This window comes from Gavia stellata, chromosome 8 (assembly GCF_030936135.1).
Source record: "Gavia stellata isolate bGavSte3 chromosome 8, bGavSte3.hap2, whole genome shotgun sequence".
Lineage (NCBI taxonomy): Eukaryota > Metazoa > Chordata > Aves > Gaviiformes > Gaviidae > Gavia > Gavia stellata.
In genome coordinates, this window is record NC_082601.1 from 13,137,205 (window position 1) to 13,163,596 (window position 26,392).

The 26,392-nt window shown below is 43.9% G+C and overlaps 1 protein-coding gene across 1 annotated transcript in view; it reads right to left on the bottom strand.

Annotated features, from left to right (window-relative positions):
• PDIA5 (protein disulfide isomerase family A member 5) overlaps positions 1–25,963 on the bottom strand; it is a 101,874-nt gene extending 75,911 nt beyond the window's left edge. Inside the window, exons 1-3 of the mRNA XM_059820514.1 lie at positions 25,778–25,963; positions 13,961–14,087; positions 10,721–10,808 (exon numbers count right to left, since the gene is read on the bottom strand). Of these exons, the coding sequence (XP_059676497.1) occupies positions 10,721–10,808; positions 13,961–14,087; positions 25,778–25,963 (401 nt within the window). The remainder of the gene's footprint in view (positions 1–10,720; positions 10,809–13,960; positions 14,088–25,777) is intronic.
• Between the last annotated feature and the right edge of the window lie 429 nt (positions 25,964–26,392).

Consider the following 26,392-nt stretch of genomic DNA (forward strand, 5'->3'; position numbering starts at 1 on the left):
AATTTGATTATACCACTTGAAAAGGCAGTGTAAGAGTTTGTTATAAAGACTACAGAAAAAAAAAAGAAAAAAAGGGGGGGGGAAAATCAACAAAAAAATCAAAACCTAAAAAGCCAGAAACCACCCCCGAAATCACCACTCTTCCCCCCAGGCCAAGACACTCCAGACAAGGCACCAGGCTCAGGAAATACTGGTTTGAGGATGAGGTCAGTAATGTGCCCCCAAGCAGTCATCCTTGGCTGCCAGTTCAAACCCTTGCCAAGTCCCTGCTGTGCTACTGCTGAAGAGACCCCTGCTTTGCCTGCAGGCAGTCCTACAAATCATCCAGCTTTATCTCTGTGGAAAATAATCCAAAACATCAACTTATCTGCAATACCACAAAGGACCTAACCAGCAGCTGTCTACGTGGTAATAAGATCAAACCTTAAGTGGCACGATGGCACAGCTTCCTTCCGCTCTCACAGGCATGTTTCCTCACGCTCCCCCTTCCCACAAAACCAAACCAGGGCTCCAAAATGCTCCTTTGCAGGAGAAGTGAAGACATATGGCAGCTTGTTAAAAAGAATGATAAACTGAAAGATCCAAGTTGACCTAACTAAGCAAGAAGTCTAAATAACAACAAAGACAGCGTGCATCGCAAGAATACTTCACCACTTTCCACTCACATCCCTATCTCCTCTACTGGGAGACACTTCTGTCATTTGGGGTTATGATGGAGCTGGCAGGAAGCCTGACTGGAGCGCTCCCTGTAAACCTCTGGGGTCCCTTGTCAGCATTAGCATGCATGAATAATCACTTTGCACAGGAAGCCAGCTGTTACTGGGGCAGGAGGAGGGCGAGGGGCTCATGAAGGAGATCTGACCTCCTCTGGCTCACCACCAGCGAAGCCAGCACCTGAAGGGGATGTGCCACGGGCACTCCTCAGGAGCGGAGCAGGATGCTCTGCCTGTGCAGGGCTGCCCGTGGGCCTTCGAGCTCGTGGCCATAAGGATAGAGAAGCAGTGAGAGATACTGATGGCAGGCCCCAGTGGCAGGACCAACCCAGAGAAAGGTTTTTGCAGCAATGTGGCAAGGTAATTTGGAGACAGAAAGAACAGAGGATAAAGCTAGACAGGAGGAACACAAAATCCAGCTCCCTGGCTGCAGTAAGCCCGTATCGGTTTCTAAAAACAAAACAAGTCCAAGCTGGATGGATGCTGAGTAAGAGATGGTGCCTGGAGGTGGCAGTGCAAAACACCCTCCTTGGGGACAATTCAAATATTGTCCTGGGAGGTCCTGAAGGCAGCAAGATAAGACCAAACATCCTCAGCACCATCCTCTCTCACGAGCACAAATAAGATCGTCCGCAGCTCCCTAATTATTTCCCTTATCACGTAACGCTGCCTGTTGGCTTCTCATCAAGAAGGGAAAACAGCCCTACAACCACATCAGCCTCTGGGGAGGAAAGATCTGGGATGACTGTCAAATCCCCTCTTAGGAAATGACAAAAATGCCATCCAAAAAAAGTTCACATCTCCAGTTGCCAATGTAATAGCAGTGTGTGCATGTGCTGTGTGGCCATACTTCGATGCCATGGTGCTGGCATCTACTAACACTTTGCAACACAGACTGGACCCAACCTTCTTTTTCATCTGTACCTACAGTGTTTCCAGGCACGAGAGAAGCAATTAATAAAAACACTGACAGCACCAATTTAAGTAACCAGGTCAGTAAATCTGCCTGCACAAAAACTATCTCGCTTCTCTATCAGCATATCACGTAACCACATGTGAACCACAGACCTCACAATCTGTAAACAGATTTTATCGCTTCTATCTGTACATCTCTGTCTGAAACGGGGCTCAGCGGTCCCTTATATCACAGTTGCACCTGTAGACCCCAATACGATGGAGGCTCTGTCGTATCAGTGGTTGGACAGACAAACACTGTCACTGTCCCAACAGCTGGAAGAGACGAGACTGAGCAGGTAAGAAGGAGGAACAGGCTCTGACAGCAGGGTGATATGGCAGAGCAGAAGCAGGGCTGCCTACAAAACAAGCCTCCCAACACTGGAAAAAGCTTTGGAAGGTACCAGTCAAAGCCATCATCTTGTTACCAGCATACTCTCTCGTTATCATCTCTGTTGTTTCATTGCTTTCATTCTTTTATGTTATGGTGAAAACCATCATACAGGGAACAACTCCAGTTATAACTTCAGGGAAGTATAACTGCAATTTCAGACCAGCCCTCAGAAATGAATTATCAAACAGGGTTTCCCAGCCCAATGAACAGCCTCTGCAATGCCCTCCGGCTACCTTCCAGAGAATACCCTCTCCAGACAACATCCTAAGAAAGCATGGAGTTAAGATCCTGCCAACTAATTGAGCTTGTGACCCAAAAAAGCAGCAAAAAGGGTGTCAACGCCAGAAATTTCCTCAAGCCACCTAAAAATAAAAAAACATTTGCACTTGCAAACCTAATCTGAAAGAGGAAGTCATTGTCAGTCAGTTGTAGTTAGATGTGCTCCTATGAGGTTTCGAAATCAAAAATGCGGTTCATTAGCCATTGTGGGGGACAACATGGGATTCTGACTACGCTCCTTCCAGTCATCAATCCCACCCTCCAACAAGCACTGTGTGATCCATTTACACTACAGCAGCGTGCGTACTTTGCTGACCAAATGAAAACAGACCAACCCTTGCAAAACTCTCCTCTCAGACTGCAGACATTGCCTCCCCATCATCCTCCCTCCTCCCTCCCCAGCCTGGGGCGGCAGCTGCCACAACTACTGCTGCTGACAGTATGTTATATTTGTAAGGCTCCTCATATTCTCTAATGATCCCAGACCTTTCTGTATCACTCTCTTGAGACAGATCTGAAATCAGAGAAGAAAAAAAAAAAAAAAATCGCTTCTCAAACCATCAGCCTAGCTTGCAAGAGCACTTCTCCAAAGAGCTGCGCTAAGCAGCCACTGGATGGTAATGGCATACATCTACTCAAACAGAAAGCCCATACACAGCTCTCTGTGCAGACAGGCACTTTGATACTATGCTCCTGAGTGGGGTTTAAGTACCTGCAGACACCAAAATAGGAACAGGACGCAGGAGAGGTGGACACAGAAGTAATCAGCACAGAAAGCTTAAAACACAAGATTTGTCTTTGAAAACAAAGCAACCTTTTGCCACCATTCTAGGTTCCTGATAGAAATTATCTTATAAAAGAAGTAACAATAGCAACAGGTTTCCATAGCACAGAACAAATGAGCCACTCAAACAATGCGGCAGATGAAAAGCTTGCATCTTTTAAGGGATGGGAGAGCATGGAAACCAAAACCAGAAAACGTGCTGCTAGAAAGAATTAAAGATTAGTATCAGCAGACTGACAGGACAGAGCCTAATCTGAATTTAGGGCCTTATTTTCCCCCTCAGAACGCAGCAAAAAGCCTCCCTGTGACCCACAAGGCGATCACAGCCTTCTGCTCCAAACGCTCCCCTGGAACGTGCCAGGAATGCAAACAGAATAATCCATGTGCTGCAGAGACCCAGAATCACTCATCACCCAATACAAATGACTTTCCTGTTCCCATTAGTCAATTAGAGAGACCAGGAATCTATAGGAATGAGATTAAAAAGAAGTATTTTCCGAAAATTAAAATCCATGAGATTAATTCTCACTGCAAGCAAGAGCAAGCCAAAGAGCAGAAAGAAACCTAAGACAAAAAGGTAACAGGTATCGTCAAGCAAAAACAATTAAGGGAAAAAAATTATAAACTACAGCCCTGCAGAAAGTCAAGAAGTTATAATGAATGGTACTTTCCGTTGAAATATAAATTAGTAAGAAGCACTCAGCAGCCCATGTACCTGCACAGAAATAAGCTGAACACATTCACAGGAGCCTCCAAAGGCTTTGCAGGAATGTCTGGAAACGCCTAACCCTCAATCTCTTTGCAAAGCAGCAGCTTTCCTCAACAGACATGTCCAGACCTCCTCTAACTCACACAACCTGGTCCAGGGGAACACTGTCCTAACCTGGGACACAAGATGAGGACCACTCTGTCTTTGAGTTCACACTAATCTAAGATCCACGCAAAAGCAGGTTTTGAACTTGTCACCCACAGACACACAAACAGCGCAGCACATTGTACTGTTCCCTTGGTGCCTGTTTTACGACCTTTAGCTGCACACTATGGGCCTGGAGAGGATCCTAGAGGATGTTTTAAATGAAGTATTGAATACAAGAAAATGGAGGTAACTTCACATTAAATCTTAGCTCACTCTTCATTTTAGTCTGAAAAGCAGCAACGTTGAAGATTCACAGTTAATGAGCAATTCTAGGCAAAACCTATGGAATACACACCGTTAGGATGAAACCGAGACATGAGCCCAGGCTCGTACACCCAAGCACTACAGTGGATTTTAGTTAAATGCTCTGCATTTCTGAATTAATGCAATACACCAGACTAAATGGGTTTATGTTAGGAACTGAGAGCTTAGTTAAAAAAGGATTTTTTTTTTCAGACTGGCATTGCACTTCCTGCATGGTCACTCTTACACTAAAATAAATGGGCTTTAACATGAATTAGCATTAACTGCACAGACAGGTTATGATAGAGACAGGAGGAAGGTGCTGAAAATCTATTCTGCAAATGCACAGTTTGCCCATATAGATCGCATCCACTCAAGGACCACGTTGTCAGTATAACTACACTTGCAAAGTGTTCCTGATGGATACCTGGCTTCCCTCCCCTGGACCAGCTGCAAACGGAGCCCCTGCAGCCTCCCCCAGGCTGGCACCTAACATTAGGTACCATCCACTCCTGAGCTGCCGCTACTCTTCAAGGCAACTGTAGAAAAAGGCAGAATCCCAGACACAGCAAATCTACTTGCATTGATGTGACCCCTTCCATCCAAGAGGAGCACTCCTTTCTTCTTTTTTTTCTCTCCCCATTAAATCTGGTAATTTTTATTTGCAATTTCAAAGCTTTTCATCAGATTTAAAATTCAACTACAAGGAAGGAAGATGAGTAGACTTACTCTCTAAAATAAATCCTACTTCTGATAGGCTTTATAGGAGTGAAGGTAAAAACTAAAGAGCAAAATGACACTTAATGCCATCTGTACCAGCAGCCTTATTTCTGATATTCCTCCCTGCTATTTCAGGGCATTTAACAAATTCATCCAGGATTGTGTGTATAGGTAAAGCTTTTCTGTATCAAAGCATTAGGAAATTAGAAATTTGGGAAGGAATATTTCATCTAAAAGGCGGATAAACACAGAAATTGGGGGAAATCCCAGAAAAGACAACTACTCATTAGATTTGTCTCTCTCAGGAACCAGCACATGTTTAGATGCATAGCTTTGAAAGGGCTGCTTTACCAGCCAAATTATGGTCTTACCTTTATGCTAAGTGTCACGGGATTTTAACAATAACAAGTAATTATTGGGGATGGGGACTACAAGAATGACACACAGGACACACAAAAGGGACTACAAGAATGACACACAAGAAGTGGGATTAAAACCAATCAAAAATTAGTCAGACATTTTAACCAGATGGCATTTCCTCTTCCTAGCAGTCTGATGTGCTAAAGCCAAGCTCACGCGCTATGACAGCAGATGGAAATCACACAGCTTTGTTTATGTTTGGGACCTACAGTAAAGGGAACCATGCAAGTTTGAGCAGGGAATAATTACGCAGAGCCAAATAAATGGGTGCTTTTTTGAAAAAACCAGTCCACAATTGGGCAGGAGTTACAGTCAACAAGAAACTCGAGACAATTCAGTAACAGGAAAACCCAGGAGTGTTCACTAAATCACATTCAGGTTGGAAAGAGCTAGCTTCAATGTCTTCTGCCACCTCCTCAAAGCTGCAACTGACCACGATGCATTTTATAACCTGCCAAACACATTTTCTTCTCTTTAATAAAGCCATTTTACTTCCTTTCCACTTCACTCAAACTAGTTACACTCTTGCAAGTAACATCAGTCCTTGGCCACCCCGTGATCTATCACAAAACCTACTCAAGAAGACTAGAGGATAACTTTATAATGATTATTCTTCAAAACCAGACCTCAGGGCATCACAAACTAGGACTGGAGCTTTGTCTGCTTTAAAGACAAGCAACAAAAATTTCATCTTTCATTCAAGCAGTAATTCCATCTTACTGTGTTCCCTGGCACATCACTTTGTACCTTTTACTTGCCACCATAAGGATTTGCCAGGAGTTTCTATTTTTCACAAAACTCCTCTTTTACTTGACCACATCAATGCTTACCTCCAGTTGTACTACGCCTCCAAAGATAGAGTTTTAGGGGGACAAAGGGGGACGCAGAGACTCTGCAGCATGTACACCGACCGTCTGTCTGCCTATGCAGCACACACCAGCTCCGCTGCACCCCAACCTGCTGTTACAGTTAGCAGCAGACAGACTCCGAGATTGTACAAAAGGACATGACAGTTTCTTTTTTGCAGACATCTTAAGCTTTCAACTCCCTATGAAGCCCTTCCATTTTCAAAATTTCTATCAGCGTACTACTAAAAATAATACAATAAATAACCAAACCCTCTGCTTTCTTACATGCCCATCCCAATAGCATCTGAACGCACTAAATGAAGAGCAGTCATTTGTGCTGCTGTAGCATTTTTCCTTTCAAAGTTCTCCAAACTCTTTATAAACATTGACTAATGAATCAGGCAATATTTACCCAGTTGCCTGGAAAACAGACACACCTTTTTTAACAGCACAAAGTAACAAGAAGTGAATCATTTGCAGAGCCAGGAACAGAAGCTAGGACTCTCAGCTCCTATTAACATGGCACCTCCCCAAACACGAGTCCCAAAACACCTGTTCATAAGACAACAGATCCATCTCTCTGGGACACTCTGAAGATTTACCAACCTACAACTTTGTGCTCTATCCCTGATACCATGCATCCTACCAGGCGTGATTAATTCAATATTCTGTGGTCTCTCACACCACCATTCATTAAACATCAAACACCTCTGCCAGGACTTCCTAATTAAAACACGGAAAGGCTAGAATAAAACATATTTTTGTCACATCGTTCATGGGTCTTTTATTCACAATTGAAACAGCTTCATGCTTAGTTGTGTACAGAGCCTCATATGCCATCTCAGCACACAGGAGCAAACAGTGACCACTTCAATGCTGCGAGCAATTCCCGTGCTGCCCCTTCATCTCTAGCAGGAGGCACCTATCTGCCTGCGCAAACGGATTGAAATCTCCCATGAACGAGGACCTTATCTGCAATACTGCACACAGAGGCTTCCCTGGGTGTATTGCACTCAGCACGGCCCTGCTCCAGTGTGGCACTTAATGTAAATGAGCCTAACTACGCAGGAAAGGCAGGCACCTGGCACTTCCCAGCCCTACATTTCCTAAGCCCAGGCACCCTGGGGATCCCCGCTATCCTGCCTCAAAGTGACAAAGTGGCAACCTCCTCTACTCCACACTAACCGTCTCAGCAAGAGACCAAGTATTTCCCCACATTACACTGAAAAACTAATCTCCCTGGTGTCCCTGAGACCACTCAACCTGGAACTGAAAGCTCAAGTCTAACCTCCAACTCATACCACAGACCGAACAAAAGCTGAGGCCAAGGAGCGCGGTTTCCATGTGAGCCAGCAATTCAGGCAGCCTACCGCTAGCCGCAAACCTGCATGCTCCCCTCCGCTGTATGAAATACAGAACATACTGCCGAGACTTAGCAATCTCTAATGCTTTCCATCAGTGGAGCAGTACATTCTTGCTTTCTCCTGAAAATGAGGGGAAGAAGGGGAATGACAAGAAACAAAAAAAGCACCACCAATAAAGAAAAAGAAAAGAAAAAGACTGCTGTCATCGCCACAGGGAAGCAGAGACACAAACCACACTCCGCATGTGCGCCAGCCTTGCCAATGCTTGGATCTGAAGGCAAAGAAGTCCGCTACAGTGGGATGTGAAGAACAAAGCCAAAATTCCCTGCTAAATAGTGCTGCCAAACAAGCCATTTCTTGTCAATATTTGTAAAACAAATTGAGCCTGTGCTGTAAATATCCCTGCATCTGTGCACTGTTTGTTTCAGCATGAAGACTTGCAAATAAGCGTCACAGCATACTTGCAGTGGGAGAATAGCTTGAGCAACTCTGGTAGGACTCAGCTGTTCAGGCCCTACAACTGGCCCTTTGTAACTGGTGACAGACAGCACTACTGCAGCCTCTTTGGTATTATTGGTGCCATGAGGTGGGCACCAGTTCGCACAGATGAGTATATAAAAAGCAGTAAGCAATGGAAAAAAAAAATTTAAAAGTTACCTCAACACTAAGAGATTGATTTCAGAATGATTTAAAGGTTTAACAAGCAAATCAACCACAAAACTTGGTTCAGGCTCAAACCATTTGTTTTTCTGCATGCATCAAGACCTCCTTTGCCACAAACCAGTCTTCTAGCTCACCTGGCCCTGTAACACAAGTCGACAAATTCTGTTATGACATCCCTCTGCAGAAGGGAGTGATAAAAGAGACATCTCTGACAAATACCCAGCTACAGTTGGACAGATCATCTATTTTTTCCAGGTTCTCCCCAAATGAGTGATCTGAAAGGAAGCACTGCTGAACCCTCAAAGAGAGCATTACAGCTACTGCCATGTTACAGCACCCGGTCCACTGCCTGTCACTCAGCAAGTGGCAATCTGATTGTGCTATTACTGACATCAAAGCAAATTTTGGGAACCTGCAAATCTATTCCCAGGTCTCCCAACCTCTTACAGCATGACCTTCACCAGGCTGCTTCATTCTCTGGGAATAACTCACCCTTCATTACGAATATAGGAAGCTTAACTTAAGTACTTCCCTACCACGGTCAGAGGAAAGGAACTGCAAGTACCAAGCTTCCTATGAAATGTATTAAAGCACTACCTGGAGGAGACTTTAAAATACATTTCTTGCAAGTAACCTCCATAACAAAGTTTGGTTTAGATGACAAAATTTGGAAAGGGAGAGCATATTAGGTTTTGATGAATTTAAGTTTATTTTACAGCAAAACCAAACAACACATTTCCCTCCCCATCATCATCACTTATGAACTCAGGAGCACAGACTGATCCATTGAACTAAGTGCCAAAACTTCCCTGGTTTTCAAACTGAAGTCCTAAACACTGACTCTTTCCTTCTCCAACCCAGAACTAAAATAAATCCTGGAGACAGTCATTGCTTAGCTGTATCACAGCAGCATTTTGAAGGGCCAGATGAACAGCCTCATGATTCCAGCAGTTGTATACATGTGCCACGTGCACACACACACAGAGTAAGCAGTAAGTACCCCAACACAGAGGTAGCCTAAAACAAAAGGGAAACAGAAGACACAAAAAAGATAGTGACCACTACACAGTCACAAATGGGGCTGATTAGAAACAAAAGCCAAGAACCTGTCCCAGTATCCTATTTGCTAGCCATCATTACCAACAACCAAAAGTTGTTTATCAGTGCTTTCATTAGAAAAGGAGACTGGATTTCAGAGGATGCCAGACCTCCACACAACCTTCTCCTCATCAGGGTCAATACAATTTATTTGCTGGCTTTTCAGCAGGTGGGAAGTGGTACAGGCTTCACTGGCCTCTTGAGAGGCAGCCCTGCTTTCTGCCAGCAGATGACTTGGAACAGTGTCCCCATCAGTTGGGCAGAGATTGAAGTGTCTGTGCATTTGGATGAGCCCAGAAGAATGCAAACAGAAGGCAGAAGCAGAGGACTCCACATGAGAGATACTTGCCTGATGGCAGGGGGAAAGCAAGACAGGTTAACCAACGACAAAAGCACGTTAACTTTGATTTACCAATGACTTATTCTGGGTCACTGCTTGATGGATGGAGGTTGGTTTCAAAAGTATAATTTTAAGGGATCCACATGATTTTCAGAGCTGACATAGATTTGTGCACAGCATACAATTTGTTCATACCATGGCAATCCACCCAAACACACAGGTAGGCAGCAAGCTGTTCCTCTGCAGCGCAGAAAGGGGAATTTGCCACCTGCAGGCAAAGCTCTCAAAGCTGCAGAGGCAGAGAGGCACTACGATACACAAGCTAAAACCACAGGCAATGTGTTATTGAGCAGAACCACAGTGGAGGCTTTCACATCTGCAAACCAGAAAGTACACACCTGTTCGTTCCTCCACACACAAGCAACCACTTACAAAAACAAGTTTCCCTGCCTTCACATTAAAAATTGCCATGAACCTATACAAGCACAGAGGAAGTTCTTTAAAAGAAAGCACATTTTATTGAGAAACACAAAAATGGGTGGACGCTTCAAAACCAAGCAAACAGCCCTACTGCTCACGCAGCATTTGCTGTCGGAGCAGAACTGCCTTGCCCTCCAGCTGAGGCACAACATGTGGGATTCCTCCTCGTCCAGCTTATGGGAAAGCCAGAGCAGTGAGAGTTCCATGCTACGTGCCCCCTCACAAAAGGTTATGCTAGCTGGGGTCTCCAGCTTCAGACTGAAAAACATGCTGTCAGAGAAGAAGTGACAACAACCATAAGGAAAAAATGATTCCCCATCACTGGTCTGAAGGAAGAGAGGATGACAAGATGTAGGCTCCCTACAGCTATGAAGAAACTGCACAGAACGATGTGGGTTCAGTTGCAGGCAAAAACTTTCAGGGCCATCAAAGCAGTTAAGTCAGCAATAAAAGCCAAAAGGGGAGAGGGGAAAAGAAAAAGGAGAAAAACAGCATGACACATACCCACAGTCTATCCAGCTTATAGTACCTCGTCCTTTCACCTCCTGGGCCACGCCGGACAGTAACCTGAGTGAGCTTTCTGCAGCAGCAGCTGGAAAACAATAATAAAAATAAATCAACAATGGCATTATTACTCTACATAGAAAAACACAATGGTGCATTCCTTTGTTCTGAAGCACTGGAAGAACACTTTATCTAATTTGAAGAAACCAGTATGAGAACAATCAGTAAAATCAGTAAACTAGAAGGAATGCTGGCTGCAGCTGAAGTTGGGTGGCTCCTTCCGTTCATCCCCCTTAAACAACACACTGAAATTCATACCTCCAGCCATGCTGCCTGACCTACATTTATGGAGCTATACCATGTCCTCTCCTGCAAACCGGCTTCCATCGCAACACTGTCTTTTTCCTGGGGCTGGGCATTAACCAGTTTGTACCACTGCCTGCTAATTAGAACAACTTAATTTAGGACCTTCATCAGCTGTAAGGACAAGTCATTTGGCATCTCTGCCTGCCTCAATTCTATCCCTGTCATACAGAGAAAACAACACACTGTTATTCTCATAATAACCCTGGGAGATACCCAAACCAACAGTCGTGAGGAGCTCAAAACTATTAGCAGGAAGCACCCAGAAAAGGTCCTTCCAAGAACTGGCTATATTATAAATACCCAGCTGAGATTTTTATAATGCCATGTCACATGTGTAGATTTTGCAAAACACTTCCATTCCAAAACAGTCTTATAAATGGTATTAAAAACAAACACAGAGGAAAAATGGGACAAGAGCTTGGGAGAGAAAAATAGAGGTTCAAACAAGTTATCAATTCCCCAGAAACCTAACAGAAACTGTTTCCTGCCTCGATAAACAGAAAATAGAAACCCAGAACCTCTTCCAGATCTATTTAAACTGCTACTGCTCCACAACTACTTCAGCTAATTGAATATAAGAACAGCTATATTGGGTCAGACCGAATGCCTCTATAGACCAATATCTTGTCTCCAACGTTTGGGAAAGTGAAGGCCTATATAGGTCAGTGTAGACAAGTAGAGCCAGCGGGTAGTGACAGCCCGTTCAAATAATCTCTAAGCCTCCACAATTTTTATCTCAACAATCTCCTGAGCCAGAAAGAGCTTCTTTGTATTCGACAGCCTTTGCTTGGGCCTGATGCTATCAGAGACGCCAGCCCACACACGTTGGCTCTTAAACTCCCAATACTGATAACATGCAACTGCCACCTCTCTCCGCCACAGGGAGGTAGACACGTGGGGGAATTTTCGCACGTACTTAGAGTGGAACACTTTGACAAACACCCTTTAAAAAAATAAGTATTCAGGATAGGACAGACTTGTCCCAGAAGACTCACTAGTTGAGCAGCCCTGGCAGGATACCCAGCCGGTAGGGTGAACTAAACATCTCCTGTAAATGAGGACATCTCCTGAAACCAATGAATTTCCTGCATGAGAGAGGAATACTTATCTAGTTTTGCTCAGCTGAGAAGCAAAGCCTTTGTTCCAGCAGTACGATTGGATGCTGGCCAACATCTCATCACAGCTGGGAGATGTATGTCTGGGACTAGAATTGCACCTCCAAATTCCTATCTTTTTTCTCCTCTCCTCTTTCTGGGTGACAGTTAGGCAAGAGATTTCTAATTGTGCAAGGATCACCGTTCTAGGAAGAAACATTAATCCCACAGTCAGCTCTGCATGCAATGCTTTAGACTGCTAAAACCAACCAATTAAATAACAAAAACAGAAAAAAGAAATCTCCACAACACGGCTTTTGAACGATGCCCATAGGGCAACATTTATTTGATGAGTGTCAGGGCTGAAGTGTTCTGGTTGTGCTTCTAAAAATGAAAGCAACCACCACTTAAAATGTTAAGCGTAAAAAGAAAATTTTCCCTTTAAAAAGCTGAATAATACAGATGTCTTTTTTATCTAAAGTGTTCCTTTCAAAATCAAAAAGCGTTAGAAACTCTTTTATGACTTTCACTTTGAACCTGTTTCTACAAAACCATTTGGCCAAGTTCAAGCGCTCAAAGTTCCCCACTACAGCAAAACACAAATATTTTAACAAAAATTAAAGTCACCATATATAATTTTAACTGTTTCAGAATAAGCACATCTTTAGGAAACAAAGTTACTTATCCCAGCACCTGCACATTTTTGTCTGCAAAATTCTCTGATATTGGCAGGGAGAGGGAGGGAGGATATTGGGCCACCACATACTGCTCCAATTTGCCACTCTATAAACCCAGAGCAAATCTACTAACGTCACTGTGTTAACTGAGATAAGACCTTTGCAACAGGTCAGAAAGGGAGGACACAACCCCCAAACAAAGCACTACTTTGTATTGCTTGCCTGCAGGAAGGAAAAGGAAGCAACAACAAAAACAATACAGCACTAAGGAAAATCATCTTTGTGACACATTTTACTTCTTGCCGTCCAATGAATTCCACATCCACAACAGCATTCTTGCTGTTGGAGCTTAAAGATTGTTTCTTTATTTTGCATGATGTCACACAAAACAATACACCAAAACAAACAAGGTGACAAAGGAGAAAAGGTACAGCAGGAGCAGAACTGAGCAAAAGGAAGAGCAAACAGACAGGTAAGAGCAAGAGTGAACAGCCAGAAAGGAGAGCCTGAATGAAAGAAAAGACAGCAAAGAGATTTAAGGGAACAGGTGCTATGACATGAAATGAGCCATTTCTCCCTCTTATAAAAATAAAAAATAGTCTGCTTGTGTATTTTGTTAATTAAAGTTGAAAGACAACCATGGGACATCCAAAGCTGTCAGAAGCAAAGATGGATTGATTTCAGCACTATAACTATTCATTAAGCCTTTCAGTGTCACCAGGAAATCAAAACTTGCAAACTACTGTGATAAACACACCAGAAAGCTCTGGCTGATAGCTATTACAAGCAACCAGTTTTGGAGACAAAGCCAGAATAATTTTTGCCAATGTGACAGAGCAATTAGAAGACCAAATTAAGACGACTCCAATCTTGAAACATCAGGAGCCTCCGAGGAGTTAGAACAAAGGACACCAGGCCTGAAGAAGCCCTTGCAGTCACATAAGACAATACTGAACAGCGAGCAAGTAAGGGTGAAGACCTTAGTCATCTGAGCATGTACACAGGCGTACATGCGCTTGAACATGCACACAGATGTTCAAGCACACACACCTTGCTGCTGGGCACAAAGAGCTATGACATAAAAAAAAAAAAGGAGGACCTACCAGATTTGGAATACAGCACTAGTATATTATTCCGTGTCCTGAGAAGCTTCTTAAAATCCTTGTGGTCACTTATTTTTTCTATGAGCGGAGACACCTTCAACGAGTACACGAATGCCAGCAAGAACGCCTACAGAAACACAAAGCCAGAAACATTAGTAACAGCTTCCATGCTGAGAAACAAAATACAAACTGCTTTTGAAATTGCTGACCTTTTTCCATAATCTTGAGCCATGCTGCCTTAAATAAACTACCACATTCATTTGATCAGCAAAAGCCAAACAAAAAGCAGCAGCCATACACATGACTTATTGAAACTGGACCAATACCAATCTCAGCAAGCATCCTTAAGTGGAAAGATGAGATAAACACATCAAGAAATATGGTTTTAGTTAAGAAACCACCCCCTTTAAGTTTGTTCCCTGGTCAGATAATTACATAAAAAAATTTATGTAAATTTAATGTACTGCAACAAGAGAAGCAGCAAATTACCACTTCGAGAGCACTCTTGTCCCTAGATCTCAGAAAACTCTGCAAACTCAGTCAAGTACTTTGATATCCCACAGAAGACAGTGAGAGCCATGAAGTGAAAATAACTAACCCACACTGATACAGAGCAGATAAAGACAGTGAAAACAGAATTTGCAAGTAATTCAGCATCCGTATTATGGCGCTAACCACAACCCCCTCCCACCCACCCTTCCAAAGTGGAACAGGGCTTATGTTTCCCACTGGCCATACCGTACCTCACACACACACACACCAGTGCCTTTGCCACAAGATCAAGTTTGGCTTCCACTGGCCATATGGAAGGCACGGCATTTAATCTCACTGCATCTCTGTTCTGTATCTATGCAAAGAGAGCATCTTTTGTCTATTTAAATCATGACTGCTCCAGAGCAAAGTCTGTCTTTTATCCTAGCATAAAGTAAAACTCCTATCAAAGTATAACTGTAACCTCAGCTGGGGCCTTCACTGCTCATTTGTACTGCAATAATCTTCAATAATAATAATAATAATCTTATCCATCGTGCTATGCTGCCTCCCTTCCGCACGGTACTGAATTCATACTAATGGAATGATTATGGAAAGCTTAGCTGGAGAAATTATCTAGTTTACATTCACCTTACAGTAAAACCTTAACACTTAATTGCTTGGCTAAAAGCTTTCGCTCATTTGCCTAACACACACAAGAGGTTCAACGTTTTCTTAATTACAGAACTAATTTTGATCATGTCTCATTCCAGCTGGGCTAGAAAATGTGTCCAGGGTAGATGTGAAGTAGTAAGAGGCTGTTCTTCTTGCATCCTGTGCATTACAGATTGCAGCATTCAAAACAAGGCACTAAGCCAATCAAAGTCAGAACATGCAGCCCCAGGCACTACACTTCATTACAAATTCAGCTATTTGCAAACACCACGTCACTGAGGCACAGAAACAAAACCTGTACCTACAAAACCTATTTTATAAGTGCCAGAATTTCTTACATGCAGAAAGGGTTTTGGGATGCACAGGGTAGTGGAAAGAGGCTGAGCTGAAATGGGGGTCATCCTCAAAACAATGTCAGGACATGTTTGGGAATTTAAAGTTACTAGAAGATACACCTTTAAGATAAAATATAAAAGCACACCAGGCCACTGTCACTTAAGAGTGAACAAGTTATCCCACTCCATAGGCAGGATTCCCACCACTGACCCTGCTGACCAGATGGTCTAACTGTGAGAAGGGAAAAAGCACATTTGCAAGTCAGCCCCTACCTTCAGCATAAATGTCCTTGATGCTTTAATTCAACAACAGTCTTGCATTCTTCTAAATACAGATGTCCAGAACTCAGCCTTCCTACTTCAGGCTGGTGCACGTCAATCATTTGTGTATTTTCTGAGATAAATACATGGTGTGGCCAGTCGAAGTAGACAAATAGAGTTGTGCTAAGTGGGGTCACAGACATACAAATTCCTGCTCAAAACTCATGGCAATCAGAGGCTGTACAGGAGGGATTAATCTAACATTGAGTTATGAGCAGATCTCTTTAATCCTAAGTATTTTTTTAAAACTTCTTCCTTCGCCTCAATTTTTTTAACTATCCAAGTATCTTAAAGTTTTACTTATGTCTTCAGTTATAGAAGACTAAACCTAAACTTCACTGAAACTAAGGCTGAACACAGCAGGGAAAAGTGAAACTACAAGTCGCTTCTTTTAGCAGCTTTGTTCATTTAGAAAATTGGACTCAAATAAGGATATTCTAGACTATGAACTCACTGCCAAAAAGAAAGAATTGGACTAAAAAAGCCACAGAGGCCACTTTCAATGTGACACCAAATGGTATTATGAACTTTGTTTAAAGCATCTGTACAGTTTTACCCATAGCTTATAAGCACGTATATTTCATCTCTTTTCCAGATGAAAAGGCTGTTTAGCCAATTTCAGTGAATTTTCTTTTTTTTTTTCCTTATAATGTCAGAGCTATAAACCTCTTGAAAAACTGGATTCTGGAAACAGTGACAGCTTTAACTACTGCCTTGTCAGTATTGCCACTAACAGAAAATTTGCTGCGCTGGGGGAACAGCAGGCGCTTGGAGGGAGAAGCATGTCACATTGCATATATCCACTGCTACTTTGCCCAATTCCTCCCCAGGTATCAAATCAATACATGTTACACATTTTCCTGCAGTTTTACTACAGCAGCTCTCTCTGATCCTATGGTTTAGACCAAAACCCACTGGGAAAGACATTGTACATACAAGTGCACCAGTCAGCCCTGCCAAATAAATCATCATCTCCCTTAATTAAAGGCTAATGTTGCAGCCTTTCCTGGTTAAAAAACCCAAAAAGTCCAAGCTGAAGGCATCGAGCTGGACAGAAACACCCTGCCTGCACATCTAAGGCAGCCGCAGCAATACTGGGAGGTTATTGGCTAAGCTGAAAAGTTCACCACCTCCCAATATGTATTTTTACTACATGGTGTTTGCAAACTGATAAGAATTAAGTAGTTCCACACTCTCCAGCTTTCTCCCACTGAAATTAATGAAGACCCTACCCAGGAATAAATGAGAGGCCTGTTTATCGTTAAACCTCCCGAAGAACCTCCACCTTCACTACCGGCTCCATTGAAGGCAGGTGATGCCAAGCAGTCATTTTCACCCAATGCCAGTCCCAGCCATGGGGCTGCTTTGCCCTGCTCCAGAGCCAACGCTGTGATGACCGTACCAGCAGCTACAGCCTCACTAGAGCTACAGCCAGTAGTTCTGGCCAAAGCATGAAATTAAGAGGATGGGAAAAGAGAATCCTACGGAAGCAGTTACACACTCTTCTTCACGGAAAACCAGGCTCATATTCCTGCACAGCCCACAGCCAAAGCGGCAGCAAAGACACGGCTCATTTGCATGTACTGTGCTATATGACTTTAATTATGAGATATGACTCAGGTAGATTCACTCCAGACATTTTGCTGAAGTCTTTGCAGGAGAGCTCATCAGCCAGGCACTGCCCAATCAAGCATGCTGCTTCTTAAATCCAGGGCACAAGAGGAGATGAGCTCATATTAAAAAAAGAAGAGGTCAAGAAAGGTGACAGTCCCTCCTGGGCAGGAAGCCTCTTTTCATATGCATCAGGAAGTGCTACATTCACACATATGGAACTCTATAAATAAGAAACAAGATAAACTCTCTTGTCACTTGAGAATCCGAAAGCTTTAAAATCTATTCACAACCACCACTGAAAAGCTAAGAAACACTCCAAAAATTTTTCTCAAGAAGCTGCATACCTTGGTACCCGTTAAAGTAGAAGGCATATTAGGACCAACGCATGCAATATCTGTGCCGCCCCTGCCCTGTGACAGTTATGCTGACAAGAAACGGCAATAAAACTGAGGGAAGGTCTATTTTATTTCATGCTGTGTTTGCACAGTGCCTAGCATAACGGGTCCTCATCCATGGCTGGCTCGGTGAGCTGGAACCAACCCAACAGTCACCTGATGTCCTCGGATGCAGGAAACTTTGGTGGAGACCTTCAGAAAAAGGCAGACTACACGTGGCAGACTATGAAATTCAAAACTGGTATCACTTCTAGTCTGCAGATTTTCCCCAGCTCAAGATCTCAATCTGAATTTATTTCCACAGAATTTTTTATGGTGTAGGTCAGTCATGTGATTGTAGTGTCTGATCATGAAGATGCATGAAGGATTCTCAAGTCAAACATAAGTGAACCCAAACCCTCAAGACAGTCAATTCAAAACTGCTGAGACACTACTATTTGAGTACAAGGTACAAACACACATGTGCTCTAGCTCTGCCTCTGCTTTTCAAATCAAAATACATATTTAAATATACAATCTTGCAAGCTGGGTAGAAGAAATCTGATCAGTCAAAAAGGTTTCATTTTCCTTTTTTTCTAATTCTCCAGCAATTTCTCACAGAGCTGCCAAACATATGCAAGTGTTAAAGAGCAGCGAAGCACTCCACAGCCCCACGCCCTTAGAACTGGTACCCAAGAAACATCTGAGCTTTCAGAAACCCAGAGGCAAAGAGAGTTACAGGCAAATAACCATTCGCTAATTATACTTCCAGGACTGACACTATTGAAAGATGTGGTCAACCCTCAGGCCGTGTTTGCTCAAAATCATCAAGGATCTGAGAAAGCAGAGTTTATATCTCAAGTTTTTACTCTTCTCTGAATCTCATTTCAGAATGAAAAAAGGGAGTATCTTTCAAGCAGCCACAAGAACTTATTTTCATATTTTATATTTACTATTCAAATTAAATGTGATAAATGCTTAACTGCTGTTCCCATAGAACCCAGTTCAATTTACGAGTTGCTCCCCACAAAAGCTTCAGGACAACATGGTCTTTTGCTATGGATAAGCAGCATGCCTGGAGAATAATTTGTTTAATTAATTAATTAATTTAAATCAAGGGCAATGAAAACACATGGTTTTAAAAACAAGAAAATACAAATCAAAACTAAATAAGGAGGCATTATCAGAGCAGTAGCATTGTACGCTGGACAGAAAAACTATTTCCTATTTCTAGCTCAAGAGCATGAAAAAATATATTTCCCTCGACACAAATTATGCATAAAGAAATATAAATGGATATGCAGCTGATACAGTGATTAGGTGCCTGAATCCATATGTCAACATACAATTTTTATGCGCACACCAACACTTACATGTATAATTAGGTAGACAATTTGCACGCTATTCATCAAGAATAGCTGGGGCTGACATGAACAACGCTGATTCCAGCACAATTGCTACTTGGCAGGGACGCAGTCCCACAATTTCAAAAGTCCGTTTTTCAGCAAGACATTGACTTTGATTTCTGTCTTAGCTTAACCGCCCACTGATGTCATTCCCATTTTGGGACAACAGCATTCAACCCACTGTAAATATGATCCATGAGCAACCCTGTACATATGAAACAGATTGTGTCTGACAAGGCATTTTATGGGAATCGAGCTGAAGAGCAAACCTGCCTCAAAATTCCAAGCAGTAATGGAGAAGACGGAATTTAATTTCATAATTAATTTCCTTAGGAGCAGACTAGTTCACATTCTAAACAAGGGTCTCACCTATTACATTAGAATGGCAGGGGGACGACGACACAGGCAAGAAATCCCAAGAACAAGACCCGATCTCACTTTCCCTTTCCTACTCAATTCCCAGAATGAATCCTGTGGTGCAGTGTGCACTTAACTTCAGAGATGTTCCTTCAAATCCACCTTCTGTACTGCAGTGCTGGAGGTTTGTAAACCTGCAGGTCAGTGGCAGGAGGCACGGCCCAGTCCTGGGGTGCAGGCAGCATGCACATACTGAAAATACCAGGTCTAAGTCATCTCCCGGCAAGCACAAGAGAGAGATCTGTTGCTCCCTTCCCCCCAATTTGTTCTCGCTTAAAAATACAAGATGTTCAAATCTAAAGCCCCCTTGTTTACAAGAATCACAGTTTGACTGTGGATGTTTTATCTTCCTTGTTCATCATACAAACTCCTCTTGACCTTGTGCAATAATTGCTTGCTTTTTACTCACAAGCCCTCCCTCTGCTGCTATTTACATTCAGGGTTGTGCCGCTTTGATCACTGAGCCATTTGTAACAAATGCCTTCCAAGATGGATAGTGATAAGTAGGACAGTCCCCTGTTTTCATTCATGATTAATATCCAAAATAGCTGTAGAAACATTTTAATCAAATCAGATGAGGGGAGACAGGTTATCTCTGTTACTCAAAGGTACCTCAAGGAAGCCTGCTAAGAATTTATTATGTGAATGAGGGGGGAAGAGAAAGGGTAGCACTTGGGTCTCAGGCTTCAGGGGTCACAACAGAAGTAGCCCCTGCAATCCTGCTGGGACCACAGCACGATCTTCTCCCAACCTCATCTGCAGGGGTTCCCAAACTGCAACCTGCTGAGGACCCCCTGCACAGGGGCTGCAACACATTATCTGTGACTGATCGTAAAAGCCATCTATCTACAGGCTCAGTGAGGAGTGGCGACTGCAGCGCCTACAGCAGCATGGGATAGGCAGGAGAGGAATGCTCCAGCTCCTCAGAAGATCAACAACTTCTGCATCGGCAGACTGACAGCATTAGAAAACCATGGTTTTGCCCGACGGATTTACATTTGCAGACACTCCCATTGGACACTTCTTGGTTTTTGTTCATCTCCCATGAGATCCATGGAAGAACGCATTCTTACTCTGTATATAATCCAGATCAATTAACTCTCACCTCCAGCCATCCAAGGAATAAAAAAACCCCAAGCACTGCTGACATTTTATTCTGGTGGGTCACGTCTGCAAGAGCCAAGTGTCATATCTTCTTTTGTTCAGGAAGGAAGGCAAATTAAATTCCTGACACAGAGTGTCTCGGTATTGTTTAACTTAGGCTGAAGAATGCTGCAAATAAGGCATTCCACTTAATGTGGTACTTGCTATATTCACTTTCCAAATATAGAAGATAGCAAAAAATACCATGGAGACGTCAAGATTTGACTAGACTCTACTGTTCATATTGTTCTTAAACACTGGGTTTTAAAGAACATAAGCTACAGGCATAATAGTCTATACTAAGGGTTGCTCTTAAGGGCTCTGTGTAGCCAATTAATTGTATGGTTTATCACTGGTTTTCAAATGTTTAGTGAAGGAAAACCTGTGCAACTATTTACTAATTAACAACTGACTGTAATAGGGTCAATTACTAATGCTGACAAAGAACTTTCTCCTTATTATGAATGTGAAGCTTGCTCTCTCTTCAAGCCAGGCATTGGTGCAATATATATTGAACAAGCTGTTGATGAAATAATGTTTCAGATATCACTTCTGAACAAGCACATTTCAATGACTTCAGAAGCTAAGGGCATGAGCAAAGCATATGCCACATAATCCCCCACTAAAAATTGGGTTTTGAAGAAGTTTAAAGAAGTATCACCTACTCAAGATGCTATAAAAAGAAGACAAAACACTATTAATGGGACTTCTAAAGAAGAGAGGGCAAAAAATGACACCTGAAAATCCTCAGCACTTCATATTGCACTTGTTATCTTCAAAGCATTGCACAAATATTAACTAATTAATCCTCACATTCTTCTGCCAGGTGATAGGAGACAAAGCTTAAATTAAACAGTTGGAGTAAGAGTCACACAGAAAGGAAGTGATCTGCAAGAGGCAAAAGGGAGGCAGCGCCAGAGCAAACCGGCACACAGCTGATCCTAGAGCAGCACACAACCACACGCTTCATGGTGCGCCATCTCCTGAAAAGTGAGGAGGGGGAGAGAAAGAGTCTATTTGCAGTCACCCAGCAAACATGCTATATGACTATAAACCCAAAAACAACAAACAGGACATCATCAAGGCAGCCAGAAATGAGATTACCTTTGTTATCTGTGTTCTGCAATGGCACAAATCACAGCACCCTCCACTAAGGCTACCAGCTACTCTCAGCTAGCAAAGTGCCAAAACGTAAGACCTCCTTTGATATCACAATTTTTTGGCATTCACAAGCTTGAAATGGTGGCAGGGTCAAGGTAAACTGTAACTTACTTCCAAAGTGACCCCGTCCACATCAAGAAATTTAAGGCAATGCTAATTTGTGATGATGGTTGCAAATTGCATTGAATTTTTCCATTCACAGACCTCCAAACACAACTCTGAAGAAAGTTGAGTGTCACTACCTCCATTTTACTGAAACGAAGGAACTCAAGGAACTGTGTCGCCAAAAAGCAAAAGAAATGGTCAACAACAGAACAAGCACCTCTTCCATCACCAATTGCTCATGGCATTGTGAACAAACCCCCAGGCAGAAACACCACTTCTGATGACCACCCCACACTTGTGTCAACATCCCAGGACCTCTGAAGTAAACGGGTGCTTCGGCACCAAAGCCACTGGATTCAAAACATCACTCCATATTGTTCATTTCCCATGAGATCCATGGAAGAGTTGAGTAACAAAAACAGTCCAGAAAGCCAAGGTTTGATTTGGGAAGGGCATCTGAGGAGACAGAACATAGCCAACGTCACAAGTTTTACAAATCTGTATTTTGAAGAGGGAACAGACGAAGTAAGAATGGGGTGGGGGACAGCAAGTAAGGGATTTGCCTCTGCAATACCCTCCCTCTGACTGCAGCAAAACAATTCGCAAAGCAGCTCCTATAGCACAAACAGTAACTGGAAGGGAAGAGGCACTCCTGAATTCAAGCCCAAATGCCACCACAGGAAACAGCACCTGAGTACTGCAGAGGAGAAGCAGCGCTCGTACCCTGCCTGCAAACTTACCGGAGGTAAAGCTGCCACTGCCATGCTGCAGGGCCACCTGCAACACAAAGATCGAGCCACATCCAAGCCCCGCCCCCCCCAGGCCTGGATTCACAAGTCCATATCGGTGCTCACTAGTGCATTCCCGTGACATTACTGGGACTTGAGGAGCTGGAAGCCTGAAATGTTCCTTTCAAGCCTGTCTTTGAAGGCACTGGGTTTGATTATGGCACCAAGTCAAGAAGCCTGCTTCCCAATGGCTGTAAGCTGGTCAGACTCTCTTGACTTAGTTTCTCTGTCACTAAGCCAGGACTCAGAAGACAAACTGACCTTTGCCACATTGGCCTGAGATAACATTCATCCATGTTTGCAAAGCAAATGGATCCTAGATGCATAATCCTGTTGGAAGCAGTGGCGGGCCTCTGCTAGGGAAACGAGAGTAGCCAGTACATCAGAGGAAATGCAAATCCACCTCAGTGTGAAACTCCTTCCCAATGCCTTTAACAGTAAATTCAGTCCTTCAAGCGTGAAATATAGTCAACCACTTGACAAAACAAACAGGGAAGTATCTCTAAAGTTAAACCACAACTTCCCTATGACTCTCTGACTCATTCAAGAAATAAAACTTTACAGCAGGTAGAGATCACTGCGGTATCTTCCTCACACGTGTGTCACATATTCACGGTGATGCAGAAGATAACAACTTAACATCTTCCATTAGAAGACACTGAAGTGTTTTCTTCATCCAGCTTCGTAGTTTTCCTTTTACAAATGCAGGAAGTCTTACAGAGATAAGGATTTCAATTCTCGGAAGCCACCTCCAATTTTGGGTCCTACTTTAAAAATGAGCCCTATTTTTCAGGAGCACTGTGCATGCATGACTCTAGCTCCTGTCCCAGGTGCATCGCAAGCACTGAGCACTTCCAGGAAATAAAAAATAAAAAAAAAAAATCATGTTCGGGTACATAAAAAAGGATGGGCTGGAAGGAAAGACAATGTTCTCATTAATCTCTGTCCTACCAAGCAGCTGGCATTACCTTTGCTTTAACTTTACACACTGAGAACGTCCAGATTTAACAGCCTCACTGACTTTGCAAACATTGACTCAAGAAAAAATTTAAAAGCAGGTTTTGTAATGTCACAGCTGTAGGCTAGTTTTTTAATCCTAGCATACCACAAGTTACATATTTCAAGATGAAAAATTGCACCTTCAAGTGCAAGATAATGCAAATTGGAAGAAATAATTTAAACTACTTGTACACAGAAAAGGAGAAAAAATTAGCTGAATCAACAGCTCAGTGAAGACACCTGCTCAGCATGCAGCATCACAGAGCAAATAAAATGCTGGGGTAAATTAAGAAGGGGAAGAGAGAATAATGTGGATAAATTATAATGGCTTCATGTAATTTCACTGACAACAGCAGGCCCACTCTGCTCATCTCAGAAACACCAGCTCTGCAATACAAAAGGTCCAAAGAAGGGCAACTAGAATAGTTAGGAACAAGAGATTCACATGAAGAAAGCTAGAAAAAAATATTTTAATCTACAAAAAGAAATCACAGCAAAACACTTACATTAACAAAAAATTAATGTTACAGTAAGATAAGGTCTGACAGTCGCAGTGGATGTAGAAGGAAATACCACAAATAACTCCACGTGTTTAGTTATTTTAAATGAAGGGAAAATTCAGTACACCTGTAACTCCACTTGGTCCACAGTATGTACTTAACCCGAGGAATACACTGCCACAAGTATCATTGAGAAAAGTACCGTGTGTATTAAAGATGAGCCACAGGGGAAAAAAAAAAAGCCACATTAAGACCTCTCCAGCATTTTAGGAAGAGTTCAGCCTGACTTCAGTTTCACTTGCAATCAATAAATAAATTGCAGATAGCAGAGATCTGTGCTTCTAGACAAAGCTTAGAACAAAACAAAAATTGTGCAGAAAGCACAGCATTTCTTTTCCCTCCTCCTGGATGAGTTGATAGCTAGGCCCCTGCCACGGGCAAAAGGCTACATCAGACAAGGCCGATGCTTTCTGTCCCACAATGGCAATTCTAATATTAGCACCAAGTAAGCATAGGGCAATTAGCAACACCACGCTTGATTTGTACAAATTAGATGAGCACCCCTAGGTCATGCGTTTCCAAACACATTTCAGATCACATGTATGTTAAAAAAAAAAGTAATTTTTCATTAGTTATTAACTCTTTGTCCAGGCAGAAGAACTGTAGTTCATGCCAATATAGCAAATAAAAGGGTCCTTTAAAGCATGCCTTCACCAATCTTTTGAGCTATTTGTGCTAAATTCCGTGGATAAAAAAAGCAAAATCAGACTTGAAAATATTTCTGTAAGTCTAGGAGGCTCCCTGAGGTAAGGAGTGTTCTACTTAGTGTAATTTCAATGAAAGATACCCAGATCCTCCGGAATACACTAAGATGGAGAGCGCCACATTTGAGGGACGCTCAGGCAGGGGTGGCAGGACTGCCCACGGGCGGCAGGACTGCCCACGGCTGCCCGTGCCCGCACACAGGTCGACAAAGGCGAGCGAGGCAGCTTTGCTGCGGCAGAGCCACCGCCGAGGGAAACCCTCGACCGCCGCGGCACCGATTTTCACACGAAACTTACAAATGAGGCGCCCGCCGGTCGGAGCCCCCGGGGCCGGTGCCAGCCGGGTCAGCCCGGGGCGCGCCGGGGGCTCCAGCCGCAGGCGCTCGGGGAGACGCCGTCGCACGCCGGGGTGGGTTTTCTCTGGGAGGTTTTTTTGGAGACAGAAAGGGAGGGAGGAAAGCGGCAGACGGGCTGAAGAAACGCCCGGGAGGAGAGCTGCCGGAGTCCAGCCATGCCGGGCTGTGCCGTGCCGTGCCGTGCCGTGCCGAGCCCGCCCGGGGCGGCGGCGGGTGCGGGTGGCGGGGGCAGCCGCCGCGCCCAGCCCGAGGGGCCCCGTCCCGCTCCCAACTTTCGCCCAACTCCGCCGGCCGCGCCGCGCGGAGCGCCCCCGCCCCGGCCCGTGGAAGGGGGACACGCCGCGCCCGCCCCCCGCCGCCGCCCCGGGGCGCGGCCGCCGCCACTCACCGCCAGACCGAACAGCAGCAGCGGGAGCCGCCCGCGGCGCCGCGCAGCCCCCGCGCCCTGCCCCGGCACAGCCATCGCCGCCGCCGAGCCGGACCCGCTCCGGACCCGCCGCCGCCGCTGCGGGCTGCTGCCACGTCTGGCGGCGCAGGCGCGCTCCGCCGCTACCGCCCACCAGCGCGGCGGCATGACGGGGCTTGTAGTCCGCCCCGCGGGTCGGCCGGGCTCGGCTCGGGGGGGATGAACATCCCCCCGGAGGGTGTGTGCAGCTCCCACCGCGGTCCGGCGCATGGCAAAAGAAACCCCCCCCCCCCCCCAAACTACTACCCCCCAGCAATCACAATTAAAAAGCCATCTCCATCCAATTTGTTCAAACAGAGATTAAAAAGAAAAGAGTTCCAGCTCTTCTTCGCTAATGTCCCACCGGCCTCCTCTCTAGGATTAGGTTTTCTGTGCCTCCACCTCTCTCCCAGTGCGTACCTTACTCTAGAGAGCCTTCTGGCAAATAACCTCGTTCTTGATCCTTTTTTCTGAGGGTCTGTAGAATCTTCTGCCAGTCTCAGATCTGGGGTAAGAGGTGAATAAGGGAACAAAAAATAAGGAAAGGGGAGAGAGAGT